The 15,009-nt window shown below is 42.8% G+C and overlaps 1 protein-coding gene across 1 annotated transcript in view; it reads left to right on the forward strand.

The window, feature by feature from the left end:
* Window positions 1-401: 401 nt before the first annotated feature.
* Window positions 402-15,009, forward strand: part of LOC139330657 (gamma-aminobutyric acid receptor subunit gamma-3) — a 44,242-nt gene continuing 29,634 nt past the window's right edge. The window contains exons 1-2 of the mRNA XM_070961697.1: window positions 402-704; window positions 924-1,072. Coding sequence (XP_070817798.1) covers window positions 652-704; window positions 924-1,072 — 202 coding nt within the window. The 5' untranslated portion in view covers window positions 402-651. The remainder of the gene's footprint in view (window positions 705-923; window positions 1,073-15,009) is intronic.

Here is a 15,009-nt window from a genome sequence, read left to right on the forward strand (position 1 = left end):
AATGAGAGAAATGAATTAAATATGACAGTAAGATCAACATTTGAAAACAATAACAAGAAGAGAGACATGTTCAGCTTTTGCCACCATGAAGGCAAACACCAGGAGCCTCACTGAGATGCAGTTCATTGTAATGGCACAGATTTATTTGCTTTAAAGTCTCTTAATGTCCCCTCAAAGTATTGAAGTCGAGTTCAATCCAGTCACAAAGCATGTTTTATATTTATTTGACACATACTCCAAAAATCAGGAGGAAAGAAAGAAAAAGCTCAACAAAAAGTATTTTTACGCCGCCTGGACAGTTTTCATGAGACCTGCAAAAAGTAGTCCTTAAGAAAGTGTCGTGACGCAGACTTCCCGTGGAGGAGTTTTGGATGAATGAGGGTCTTTCGGAGGACGCGCTCAGATTGTGCGCACCTGCAGACCAGCAGCGTCCGCAATCTGCAACCTGACAAGTGAGAAGCTGCTGCTGCGCCCTCAAAGCTGCGAGGAAGGATTTTTAAAACGCCCGATTTTGAACAATGCGTGAAATTTGTGCTGGATTACAAACTCTGAGGAGCTTTTCCGTCGCTGCATCCCCTGAGCAGCTGTGACCAGACACCGACGCGCACCGTCCGCTCACGCATCTCTACTTGTTGTCACCCTGCGAGAAACATGTCATCCAAATTACTGGCGTATGTCTCCCTCCTGTCTGTCCTTTACACACGGTGAGTGGCGTGCTTTTGTTCTAATAAAGATGTGCTCAGGGATGTTGGAGAAAATAAACTCCTTTAATGCGGTGATGCTTGTCACTTGTTTCCTAAAGACAACTTTACGCTCAGCTCCAAGTTTATCTGAAGGACTCCGGTTGACAGTATTTCATGCAGCCTGCAGAATTCACTTCATGGCATCGCCTGTTCTCAACCACCTTCTTTCTACCTGTGCAGCTCTCTCACAATCGACTATGAGGAGGAGGACTACGAGGATGTCACTGTGAACCAGATGCTGGCTCCTAAATCGCAGGACACCGACACCACGGAAATACTCAACAATTTACTGAAAGAATATGATAAGAAACTGCGACCGGATATCGGAGGTAACTGACTCTTCTGCTTCACTCATGCGTTTGTAGCAGAAAACAGATTTTTCACCTGCAGACTGTGAATCAGTGACACCTAAACCTGCAGATTCATTTGCTGCTGTAACCTGACAAATGGGCAGATACCTGCTGTCTTCATGAAGAACACCATGTTTGCACAAATCATGCAATGCAAGAGCTGCTGTAACCCTTCATAATGCATGAAGATGTCTTCCAGCAGCAGGTGTATGGACTGAAAAGATAATAAACCAGGAGGGTCATAATGCTTCACAAGGTCAGGCATCACACCTGCTCACGCCTGCTCTACCCAGCTTGCATGTGAGGTGTTGCGCACCATGATGTGGTGTTTATTGTAATGTGGTGGTGACATGTTGTAACACCTGTGTGACAGCTCATTGTCTGCCTCAGGTGAAGTCAGAGCGTTTGAACACATGCCTCAGATCATTGGTTCCCAGTGCTCTTCCTTAAAGGACTCCTCTTCTGTCACTTAGTCAACAGACATTCTCTGACTGAGTGACATGTTTAGTGGATTTCTCATATTATATTCAATGCATAACAATAACAGCACAGAACATCTGAGCTCAATGACTGCAGGACGTTTGTGTAAAATGAGCGATTTGGGTGAATTTTTGAGCGCATTATTTCCTGTGAATCTTGCATCAGAGATGAGTTTTCCTGATATTTTTAGATTAGATTAAGATAAGATAAGATAAGATAAGATAAGATAAGATAAGATAAGATAAGATAAGATAAGATGTAACTTTATTGATCCCAGGCTGGGGAAATTAAAATGTTACAGACAACAATAATAGCAAGAACAAAAAAAGAGACCTAGAAAAGAACAAATAGACAATAAAAGGGACACAAAATAAACATTACCTGAAGATGTATATTGTATACGAAAAGAGTTAATATTGCCTTGAATATTTGAATTGCACATGGCAGCAGATTAGTTTTGTAGATGTTTTTCAAACGTTTTTTCACTATTGTCTGTTTGTGGGTTTTTTTCACACTTGAAAGGCTTCTTCTTTTTTTTTTGACTAATTCAGTGTTTTCATCCCCCTGATGCTCGGCCATTGCTCTGTTAGCTCTTTGGTTGTTTAAACTTTACTTTTCTAATGCAGGATGAAGCTGATCTGCTCTCTGAACAAGGCTTGTGCCCAGATGTTTTAACTTAATATCTTAAAAAAATAATCAAAAATTTTGGTGATATATTGGCTGACTATATATTTTTTATGAAGCTTTTCTCACACCCATTAAAATCAAGAGGCACTCTCCACCCCCTGTGAAGCTTTGGTGACCCCTAGTGGGGGTCAGGACCCACAGGTTGGAAGCCAGTAGCTTAGATGCATTTGCCATTGGAACCAGTAACTGCAGTCAAAGTCAGTAGTTTTTGTTAACAATGAAAATATGCTAATATCATTTTGCACAAAATAAATCATTTGTATTTTCCTGCTTTCACTGCGGTGCAGCAGCATTTCACACAGTTCATTTAAACAGCGTGATCTTGGTTGTTTGTTTCGAGCGAGCAGAAAATCACCCCGTTTTTCAGCCGTTGGTTACTTACTGACCTACAGCAACAAAGGTCGAGATGCAGCTCATCAGCAGATCCTCATGAATATAAATTACATTCGCAGGTTGAAACTTTGAGTGCAGTGATTCACCGACTCGTGATTGTTGCATTTGCATCCCTCATGTCGTATACAGCGTGAGAGGATCTGAGGATATGCTGTGTGTTTGTCATGTAGAGCCAGCGTTCACTTCCTGCCTCAGTTTTTTCTTTGGTGTCAGGATCAAGAAGTCGTATGACGGTCATATCCTGTCGTACGGTTTATGAGTTGGATGCATGAGAGAAATGAGCTCCATGTAAAATATTTGCATGAATTGTTCTTCGTGAGGTAGAAGCAGAGATTGGCTGCAGGCCACAGTGGCAGCAGCTCAGGGTGGAGGTTGGGTTTTCATCTGTTCCAGCAGTGCACACAGCAGCGGGTCACTGTACGAACATGTCCAGCTGACACTTTGTTGTCACTGCTTCAGACATGGCTGTTGCCTCAGCTTAACCACGGTTCTTCTTTGCTGTCTCTGTTGTCATGACTTTCATCATTTCTCGATACATTTAGAAATTCTGCAGGGTCTGTCACTGATGAGGAGCTGGACCAAGCTAGCTTACTCTGCTAACTGTGTCAGCAGTGTTTGAAGACTTGCCTTTTATTAAGAGGCCAGTGTAGTAGACTTTCTTTAACGCCATTATAATCACTACTGAAATCATAACGGCTAAATGTAAGGTGAGGGTGGTCACTTGTGGTGACAGGGAATTATAATTATAATTATGGTGCAGTCCCCCTCATTTAGCATTTTTAAACTAAATATTTTGTTATCAAAATCCAAAACTTTACTGTTTTGGTTCATTGAATGTTGTTTCAGGTGTTTTCAGCCAAACAGCTCTCTGATTAACTCACTGTACGCTACCTGCTCAGCCCCAACCGGCAGACGCGTTAGCATGAACATCGTGGAGCATTTAAGCTAAGCTAAAGCTAAAGCTAAGCTAAACAGCCAGATATTTGGCCGAGGACTTGATGGAGACCAAAAACAGAGCTAAAAGGAGAATGAATATTCAACTTGGTCAGAATCATAGCTTCACATTAGTGTTAATGCTGCTGTCTGTACAAGCAGCTGCTAGCTAACATATCACTAATTCAGTTTTAAAAGGTTGTAATGCCAGTGTCAATGCGTTAAGTTGCCTAAAAATCAGTTAATGCACATCACAAATAGTCACTTCTGCTTGTGTACGGATTAAACAAATGAGATATAACATGTTTATCTGTGAGATTTACAGAGTCAGGTGATTTAGCACTTTTTATGCTAAGATAAGCTAATCACCTGCTAGCTCAAGACGTAGGGGTGCTATCCATCTTCTCATCCAATATTCCCATTTCTGAGTTCATTTTCTGCGTTAGTGGCTCATATTACAGCACCAAACACCAAACAAATGTGCATGTAATCAAATAACCACACATGAATTGCCTCACAGTGACTGTAGGTCCGTCTGTGTCCCAGAGGGTCTGCAGCCCTGGTTGATAATTAATTCAGCAAATGTGATTTAAAAGTTGAGAGCGAGATTATGAGCAGTGCTAATCCTGATTTATTGTTAATTATATAAAATATCTGCCAGTGTCTGAGACAGTTATCAGAGTACTATGGGTTATTCTGTAACTATGTACAACATAGTTTTAGCAAACAATCTTTAGCGTCTGTATCACTTGAGCCTGAGGGCAGGTGTTGCGTGCTACACCTGTTACTATGGATACCAAGCCAGGTAAGGTGCTGTTTTGGCCTGACAGAAAGGAACAAATATTACTGGTACACAGGATGTCACTGAGCGGCACACCGAGCGGTGGAAAAGACCTTTTGATGCCGTCCCGGGAGTCGAGTCCTCTCTCAAACCCTAAGTGCCACTTCCTCTGTGTCAGTTCCTCCACGTGTCACTTTGACTCCAATAAATAACTCGAACCTCTCGCTCTCCTCTCTTATGCAACACATCTGAGGTTTTCTTTACTTCCACTCACCCTGTGGCCACTTTCAGGTGCTTTGATTTACGTCAGTGCTCCGGCTCCTCTGCGTCTTGTACGAACACGATCAGTTAAAGATTTTCCAACTTGTCGTGACTCATGGACAGCGTACCATCATGCATTTCTGTGGGGACAAAGGCGACTGTGCACTGTGAGCTAACAGAGCAGTTTCACAGTCAGATCCTCAGCTGTGCATTTATGTTTAAATGAGCCATTAATAGTTATAGATGTGGCAGAAATGACTTTGTAAAGCGGAGTTCAGACGGAGTGATGTTTGTAGTAATCCAGTGAAAATCATGAGGAGGGAAGGAGTCACACATTTTATGGATGCTGCTCGTGCTGCACGCTGCTCAGCTGTCAACCACTGGAGGCAACTACTGTAGGTGTCTGAGTTATGAACACTGTGACCTTTTCACTAAGCTACTTAAGGGACTACCACAGCTTCTCTTTTCCACACACACACACACACACACACACACACACACACACACACACACACACACACACACACACACACACACACACACACACACACAGTAAATTGTTATTCTGTTGTGTATCACAGATCTGTGTTCCTCCCTGGTTGACCAGCCAAAGCTGGCTGAATTGACTTGCATGGATCATTTCAAAGAAGCAATGATAAATAGGATGTTGGCGATAAGCTTCTTTTTTTTATTGATTCCCCTGCCCACAAACCACAGATAAGTAAATTAGTCATTTGTTGTGATGCTGGCCCTTTGATGGCAGATGGCGCACTAAAGTCATCTGACCTTGTCCTCTTGAGCATTAATGAATGTGACTTTTTGAAGCCTGTAATTGCCCGTGGTTAAACAACAAGGGGCATTTCCACCGCATGGCTCGAATGTAAAGTGATAGCTGTGCTGGTGTCCACACTGAGCTGAGCGTGCGAGGGCCGATTCAGCTCTGTCACGCCTGCCTGTGCCGGTATTTAATGTTTAATGTTCCAATTTCAGTTATTTTCGCTGTATCTTAAAGCTGCTTGTCAAAGAAGAAATAACAGTTTCTCCCTATTATGAATTACAGCACTGTTTGCGACACCACTGGACACACATTTCACACCGACAGAGACACAGTTTGTTTTGGTACTTCAGGCCGTCTTCAGCAGTCTGTCACCTGCAGCTCTTCATCTAACAGCTCGATGTGGCTGCTCCTCCTGACTGACTCTTACAAAACCTAAAACAGCCAAAAATGCCATTGTCTCGTTCTGCAGGTGCGTTTTGGCTCGCCATAGCCGGGCGGATCCTCACACTTAGTTTAAGGGCTGTGCCGGAGCTGAAGGTCTGGCTCCAGTTATCATTCTGGTGTAGAGGAACAAAATGCTTCGGCTTGTATTTCTTTAAACCAATCACAGTCGCCTTGGGCGGTGTTAAGCCCAGGAGGGAACTTGTGTTGGTGGAACATGGGGAGCCCTAAAATGAGAAAATCCCTGCAAAAGAAACAAATTTTTATATCTTTTTAACTATTCGCTGAAAGAGCCAGAACTGCCTTGTTGCACGATCCATATCTGTATCTCAGAGGCTGTTGTTGTTTTTCACGTAGCGATGGGGACTTTGATAACGGTAACACGCAAACAGTCGAAGGAAAGTGCCAACTAAAAAGTCAGCCGAAACGAAAGGGTCCATGTTTCAACGCTTGCTTTTACAACCCTGATTCCAAAAAATATGTAAAGCATAAATAAAATTAAAATGAGATCAGTTGCAGGTAAACGATCAATAAACAATCATGTGTTCACAAAGTACTGAACCTCGCTCCATCCTCGCTTGTGAACGACTGAGCCCATACCCAATCATGGTCCTCTCACCTGTTACCAATCAACCTGTTTACCTGTGGAATGATCCAAACAGGTGTTTTTTTGTTTTGTTTTTTTAATCGGGGTTGTAATGTGAACAAGCAGCAGCAGGAAATGTTTACACTCGCAGCAACTTAACACATATTGTAAATACGCTGAAAGAATGCTGATGAGAATGTCGTGAATGAGGTTTGATTTTTCTTAATGATAAAAACTTTAAAGAGGAAAATGGTCCCAGTTCAGGTCCAGTTCCATGAGTTCATGGAAGCTCTCTGATCGACTTTAATAGAATCCCCTCATAATTCAACAGCTGTGTTTTGTTCTCTCCATTGTGCATAATGTCAAGACAAAAGCGGTTAAAAGCTGACACCGTCACGGTAATACAATAGGCTTTCAAAGGCGTAACAGAGGATGAACATCAGCCTGAAAAGGGAAAACTGTTTCCAACGCCACCTTTCTCTCAGAAATATGAGTGAGGCTTTTGTTTAGACCATCACCTAGTAGCTAAGTTGGTTACAAAAGATGCTGTCAGGGTCTGTCAGACTCGGCTCAGCAGATGACAGTGACTGATTGATGTGGCGCGCACATTGTAGGTTTAGTTCACGTAATTATTCAGAACTGCGCGTCTCAATGTCGAGTTTTGTTCTAGAAATGTTGAAGCTCAGTCTGTCACGAGGTGTGCGAGGATTGAGGAATAATTACAATTAGTCATTTGGCAGACGTACATGTGAATTCACACACTGATGGCAAAGCAACGGGGGCAGTTTTGGGGTTCAGTATCTTGCTCATGGAAGAATCCCCAACACTGGATCAACTTAATAGAGGGAAAAAATGTGTAACAGATGAGAAAAGACGACGTCGAGACCGAGCACATGGCTGGATTGTGGCTAAATTGATGATAATAATTCATTTGTCCAGTGATATTTGATTCCCAAGTGTACCGAGGTAGCATATCACATGATACTGAGGGTATGTATGCGTCAAATGTTAGAAATGTAGTCTTCAGGTAGTGTCCAGGGCCAGCAGAACACTCCACTCTTAGCCTGTGATAGATTTAGCATAGGCAGCAGTCAGCGAGTGGAACAGTTGTGAACGCCTCCAGAGGACGTCTGATAACTTAAGATAACTGAAAGAGCAACGGTCCTGAATGTGCCTCATCTCCTCCTGTTTGGGAAATAAATGGACAGAGTATGAAAGGCTGAACAGTTCCCTGCTGTTTGACGATGATGCTGTGGTGATATCGTAGGTTTTAGCTGTTAATATCATCATGGAGCATGCAGTAGCACATTTCGTAGACTAACCAAGCTTAAATCTAAAATATTAACAATAGTTTACACCACAGTGCTAAACATGAGGCCAGTTTTTAGTCAAAATATGACAGATTTATACTTGTAAGAAGACACAGATGAAAAGTGTCACTGTGAAAATGTAACTCGCAGCCGTACTGCAGCTATTTTCCTGCACATTCATTAAAGAGCCCTTCTTAAACTAGCTTTGGTGTCTGGCTACTTACTGGGTGACAGATGATCGGCCGTGGCACAGTTAGCCGGAGGGAGGTGATCTGTTCTGCTTTCTGAATATTTCAGAGCCCTTGGCATTTCTTCTGGTAATGAGCCCGGACAGTGAGAGGAGAAGCTAAAGTCTTCATGCCATAAGTCATTACGCGGCGGCTCAGAACATGTAGACGTCGACCAGGAATGAGTTGCGACTTTCCCACATGTAGTTATGTCATCAGGAGTTCCTGCTGGCTTATGTGATTAATGAGTGGACAAAAACGTGCAGAGAAACAGGTCCTAGTTTGAGAAAGTGGACAGTGATAAAGCTCTACTTTGTCCTTGAAGGTTAGAAAATTAATTAGTATATTACCATTTTAACTGACGATGAGTATGTTTATATTTTTTTTACTATCATTTGTTTTCTTTTCCTGGCGGATTTGTGTCTCCAGACTTGAGGGCAGGTTTATCTCTGCTAGTAAAGTCTTTTATGTTTCTAATGCGTATTGAACGCATTAAACCTCAATTTAATTATTTTATATGTGATTTTGTTATTTTGCTATATTATTTATACACATATCTATCAGAAAAATGCTCTCATCAGTGTTTTGATATTGATTTCAACCAAGTTGCCCAAAACTATTGAGCATCAAAGAGGAAAGCTAATCCCCTTTATTCCAGCACTGACCAGCCATCACTAATATGCAGTGTGAGTAACACCTCCCTGCACTGCTCCTTTTTTGTGATGGGCGATGAGGAATTACTGAAAATCAAAGATGGATTATCATCCTGACTGAGGATCCGTTCAGAGGAGGATGTGGTGGGAAGATCCAAACCCATCCAGCAGAGGTCGGAGTCATTGATTGGTTCACATAAGTGGAAGTCTAATCAACCCTTTGAATATTTCAGTCCTTCGTAAACAGGCAGAGGTACCCTTGGTGAGGACAGACACAATCAATCTGCTGTGCTTTCGTAAGTTCAACAGGTCATATACAAACGGTCTGAAACGATGAAGAGAGGTGGGAATTACCGTGGCTGAGGTCTTACAGGACTCAAACTCCTCCACAGGTCAGCTGCAAAAGACTTTCTATATTTTATTCTATTCTCCATTTGTCTGCTGGGATCTGCCAAAGGCTGGGAACCCAAATGTGGACAAACCAGAGAGTCGGGGAAGCAGTTAAAGCTATTTTTTGCAAGTATGTAGAAGATGATGATTGAGGAAGAGGAGCCAAAGTAGAGAGGCAGATATTTGAGCTCCATCAGGGTCCAGGGTCCAGGTCCACGTCGGGTTGTGATTCATCATGATCCAATCACTCAAACCGCTTGCCAAAATGGTCTGGGATGCTGAGTGTATTAGCCTAAATGCTAATGCGTCCTGATGCGTCCCAGTCAAGGACGTAACAGGAACGTACCTCATGCAGGACGTGACGGCTGAAAAAACAATTGGAGAAATGAAGAGGAGCTCTGATGGAAGTGGCTGGAGTAAAAGTTTCTTTTTCGTCTTGCGGGACACGTAATAACTGTGCATGGGGTTCTCTGACCGAGTGGAAGCAACGTAGGCAGTAACTAAGTCTGAAGACATGTTGGAGACCCTTGATGGACACAGGCGTGAATGGCGATGTGTCTTGGCTGTCCACTAGTGATCAAATCGAACGTGTTAATGGCAGGTGTAAACAGGGTCTGAGGGTGGTGGGCATTTAACAGGCAAGGGGGTGGAAGCAGGGCTGGAGTCAGGAGCAGCAGGACTTCAAGGACACAGAGGACAGAGTTAGCCACAGCAATGCAGCCTGAATACAAGCCAGGAGCATCGCAGCACATCCAGTGGATGAGACTATAGTCTGGCAGGGTGGAGATGGCAGAGCTAAGTGTATGTGGAGGCCTTGATTACAGTGATGAGACGCAGCTGGTGGACTCCACCCTGACTCCAGCACACCTTCAGACGAGAATGAGAGGTTACTGCAGTTCAGTTTCCTTTTTTTTACTTTTCTTACTTCCTTTACTTTGTTTGTGCTCAAACTCAGTTTCTTTGAATAAAGTTGACAGGCTAATGGAGCCTGACAAGGACATTTCTAATTTTATATTTACATAAAAAGGCAAATATCCAGCCGAGGTCACATGTTTGCCATAAATATCGCTGTCGGTATGTCAAACAGAGAGACGAGGCTGCAGTTTGTCCCTGCTCTTCATGAACAGATAATGTACATCCATTCATCAGACAGGCTCCAGTGCAAACCCGGACAGAGATTAGCTAACGTCTCTATGGGCCTGTTCATCAGCCTCTGCCCACCTTAATGACAAATAAATCTCACAGGAGGTTAAAGCTTTCTTCTCCCCCTCACTGGATGATTGTATACACGTCTCCAAGTGCTCATTCACCTTTGCATAGCAGATTATACCCTCCCCCAAGAGAGGTCACGCTGTTATTCTCTCGTCTTCCTGTTATTTAAAACTGCCCATCTTCAGACAAAGCACTTCTACTGTATTGGTATCTGAGGAGACAGATCCCGAACAGCGAGGTTTATTTAGAGGATGACCATTCCAGATATTTCACTGATGGCTGCGCTGATAAATAACCGACACACAACTACTAATTATTTTCTAGTTCATGTTATCTATTTTCCCAACGCTAATGAGCTGTCCCCATTTACTGAATGACTGTTGCTAAGTGGCACCGTTGGCAGGTGCAGAATTATAGCTTGCAGCACAATTAGTACTGTATAATAAAGGAAGTAGTGTAATGCGGCTTCATTGCAGAAGGTGCAAATTTTCAGAGGGACATAATTACCAGCTGAATTACTCATTGTTTTTAGTCTTCCACAGCCTCTGGGTTTATTTGTGTTGCGCTGCAAAGACCGACACAAGCAGCGCTACGCTACGCTACTCTCCTGACCATCAAATGCGCTTTGACCATCTCTTTGGTATTTTATGGCGAGGCATTGACATTGTGTTGACTTGTTGCTAAGCTAATCAACATTAAACCATGTGTTTGATGATAACAAATGCTAACTGACTCTTTAGCCACGCTAGCACTGTGGTTCTAGGGAACGTCGGCCTGTCAGTCTACCACTTTGATGCAGATTGAAGTATCTCAACAACTAGTGTTATTAATAGCAGTAGTAGTAGTTGTAGTAGTGGTGGTAGTAGTTGTAGTAGTAGCAGTAGCAGGCATTCCCATCAGCCTCAGCTGCACTTTATGTTTGGTGCCAATTAGCCAGTTAGTTTAGCATGCTAACCCAAGATGGTGAACAAGGTAAACATTTTCCCTGCTGAACGTCATCAGGACATCATTGTCCCTCTGAGTATGTCAGCATTCAGTCCACTCGTATGACTGTAGACCAAGCAGACAGCACAAGATCTCTGTTGAAGGGATCCTTAATGTGCACTTGAGGGTTATTTACATGATAACATGTGAAAGGACTGAGGCTAAAGCCACATATCCCGGAGAAGAAGTAACCATGCTCACCAGTGATCATAGAGGAGCAGTTTTGTAATACAGAGAAACCAGTTATAGTACATTATTATGAAGAAAATACTGCTTTTTGGTACAGTATTGAAAATGAAAAATTTTAACTTAAGCCTATCTGGATGCTTACTTTACTAAACAGCCTTGTGTGCAGTGCTTCAACATGTGGATAAATAAAAACCAGCTGTGTCTTGATACAATTTCTAAGCTATGATTAGGCATTCGCTGTTCGGCGGACTGATTTAGCAAAGGGTCAGATGACATCCAATCAGGTCTCTTTTCAGCACAGTGCTCCTCGGTTAATAATTATAGGCACTAGGTGCAGGCTTATTATGTGATTATACTCTTTATAGTAGTCTTTCATTTTTCAGTGACGCCAGCAGCAAGTACAAAATAAATACGTGTGAGGTAACTGCAAGATAATGCTGAACACTGCAAATAAATGCTTTTTAATGAATACTCCCCACATCAGCAGCACAACTATAATGTGATTGTGACAAGTACAACAGAGCTGCTAACACAGTGGTCATAATGCATAAATGTGGCTCAGAAGAGAATCTTCTTTGGGTAAGATACTGAACCCCAAAATTGACCCCCGATGCTGAGCCGTCGGTGTGTTGGGTGGCTAACACTCGTAATGAGCAGGTGGCTTAGCCGCCTTACGAATGTGTGTGCGAACAGGTGCAGACTTGTGTTGTAAAAGCGCCTTGAGTGGTCGTCAGACTAGAAAAGCGCAACACAAATACAGTCCATTTACCATTTAGTGCCACCTCCATGATCGAAGAGCGAGAGGATCATAGAGGCACAGTGCTGCCTGTAGTACTCCTGTAATATTTTGCTGATCGTTCAGCTCCATCTGTGCTAAATGCTGTAGGGGACACATATACAGATCCAGCTTTTACTGGAGGGTCGGGGCCATTCCACCTGTTAAAAATGAACAAATCACTGACTGAAAATAGCAGGTACTTTTTCATGCATTTGTCATTGACCACGAGTCACGTGACCACATGTTAGGTGTGGATATCCTTTCCTCTGTAGATTTGATGGAGAGCGGTTGTGGATCAAAATGTTCCTGCTGGTCATCTTTTTATAACTGTACAGCTGGACATGACGTCACGTGGAAGTCTGAATGAGCCATTTATAATTTCAAGAGAGGTGAAGACCACGAGGATGGAATCAGTTCAGGTGTAATCTGTGAACGAAGAGAAACATCCTCTATGCCGACCTCCTCCGTTTCAACGTCTCACTACTACTGCTGCTGAACATAAATTACTAAAGCGAATTAGCTGCATAAGCGCCTAATTCACAGGAAACAGGGTTATGCAACAGTGCACCTCCATATAATGAAGTGTGTGCTGCGCTGTAGATCACATTTGTAATCTAAATTAGATGAAACCTTTTCCGTGCTGGTGATATTCTCTTTTGGAAAGTGTGTAATGAGCCAGTTTATCTGCCCAATGGGATCACACAAATATTGAGTTTTTATTTTCTTCTCTTTGAACTCAGATAGCGGAAGGCCTCGTGATTAGCACAGAGCCTGTGTGTCGTCTTTTGGGAAGTGACCTGATGAAAGGTTTTAGATTCCTGTGGTCATTACTAATCTCCGTAATTTAGATGAAATGTGTGTGTGTATGAATACTCCCCGTTTGGGAGAGGAGAGCAGGTTGCTTTGGTTGATTCTGTCCTTTTAATGTCCTGGGTCAAAACACATCCTGTTGCACGAGCTGACGTTATTACCTGACAGCTTACACACAATGAGCTGTTAACTCACTCGTCGGAAGTGTTTGCAGCACCCTCCCATCTGGTGTTTGTAGGGCGTGAAACAGGTGCTGCTTGTACTGATTTACAGAAATGTACAAATGAGAACCATAAAAGGTTTGTGGATGACACTGTCAAATATTACATGCAGATCTTTGAATCTATTGGTCTCATTGTAGAGGTTTATACAGTGGATCTGTGCGGTTTGCTCACCAGGTGTTGTGTGCTTATGAACATAGTGCCTCTGAAAAGCTGCCTCAGCAGGGACTCTGCAGAAGTGTTCTCCAGAGTGCCATCTGTTAGCATGTGAACCGAACGCTGGAACGCAGACTGGCAGGTGGAAAAACTCTCGCTGTGGACTTAATTGGCTGAGACTGAGACTCCAAAGACAGGTAATGTAAAATGATGGAGGAGCTCTTTGCTATGTAAATGTGAACGGCGGCGGCAGCGGTATGTCACAGCTGTCACCGGTTTAAAAGTTCAAGCTCTAAATGACGCTTTTACGCCGAGTGTGAAAGTTGGGGAAAGCCAAGGGAGTTCTAGCGTGAGACGAGCTGGCAGATCAGAGGAGGCAGGTAGATCGAAGATGATAGTAAGGAAAAGGAAACCTGCTGCACTGTGAGGACAGTGTTGGTGTGCGTTGATGTCTGAAAATCAGGACCTTCCTGGTGGAGGAGATTGTTAGCTAGTGTGGCATATTTTGTTAAAGAGTCTTTAGTACTTTTATTATGAGTCAGGACAGACGTGGATGTACAGCTGGTTGGAGGAGGTGCACAGCCAGGAGGGTAACTCTAGTTTTCATTTTCAGACTTCACACTACTTCAGACGGAAGTGATATCACTCAAGGCATTTTCAGGTTATCAGACTGACTCTGTGTTTTCATCATATGTAATAATAATGTAATATAATAATAATCCCCAAGACCGATCAACAGACTTTGATGTGTAAAATCAGTGGAGTTCCCTTTTAAAGCTGCATGAACTGATATTTTTATATTAACTATAAAAAAAATCTCACAATGATGATCCAAGTGGCTGCACGGTGGCGCAGCAGGTAGTGCGCGTGCCTCACAGCAAGAAGGTTGCCGGTTCGTTTCCCGGGTCGGGCCTTTCTGTATGAAGTTTGCATGTTCTTCCTTTGCATGCGTGGGTTCTCTCCGGGCACTCCGGCTTCCTCCCACAGACCAAAAACATGCTCATTAGGTTGATTGGTGACTCTAAATTGCCCCTAGGTGTGAGTGTGAGTGTGAATGGTGTGTGTATGTGCCCTGCAATCGGCTGGCGACCGGTCCAGGGTGCACCCCGCCTCCCGCCCATCGACAGCCGAGATAGGCTCCGGCCCCCCCGTGACCCCGAAAGGCATAGAAAATGGATGGATGGATGGAAATTTGATTAAGTCACTGTGAATAAATTCAGTACTGAGTGACAGGGAAACATTGTGAGTTAGCATAAGAATAGTTTCAAATATTGCAGTGTTGTCCATTGTAAAGTAACTATAGCCGACCAGACTGAATATGATTCAACCCACAACACGTTGTCGACTCTGATATTTTCAGATAATTTAATTCCTTATTATCCCTTAAGATAAGATATGATAGGACTTTATTAATGATAGGACTTTATTAATCCCATGCTAAGGGGAAATGAAATTGTTAGAGACAGTAAAAAAAGATGAATAAAAAACACAAATCAACAATATATATGTACATTATATACAAGAGTATAAAAAATACCACCTTAACATTCAGATTGTAACAGACCCAAATTTTGTCGGATTATTGTCCATGTAAATCTCCTGTAAGATGAGTGACGACTGGAGCAAAAATAGCAAAATGCTAAACA

This window comes from Chaetodon trifascialis, chromosome 4 (genome assembly GCF_039877785.1).
Source record: "Chaetodon trifascialis isolate fChaTrf1 chromosome 4, fChaTrf1.hap1, whole genome shotgun sequence".
NCBI lineage: Eukaryota > Metazoa > Chordata > Actinopteri > Chaetodontiformes > Chaetodontidae > Chaetodon > Chaetodon trifascialis.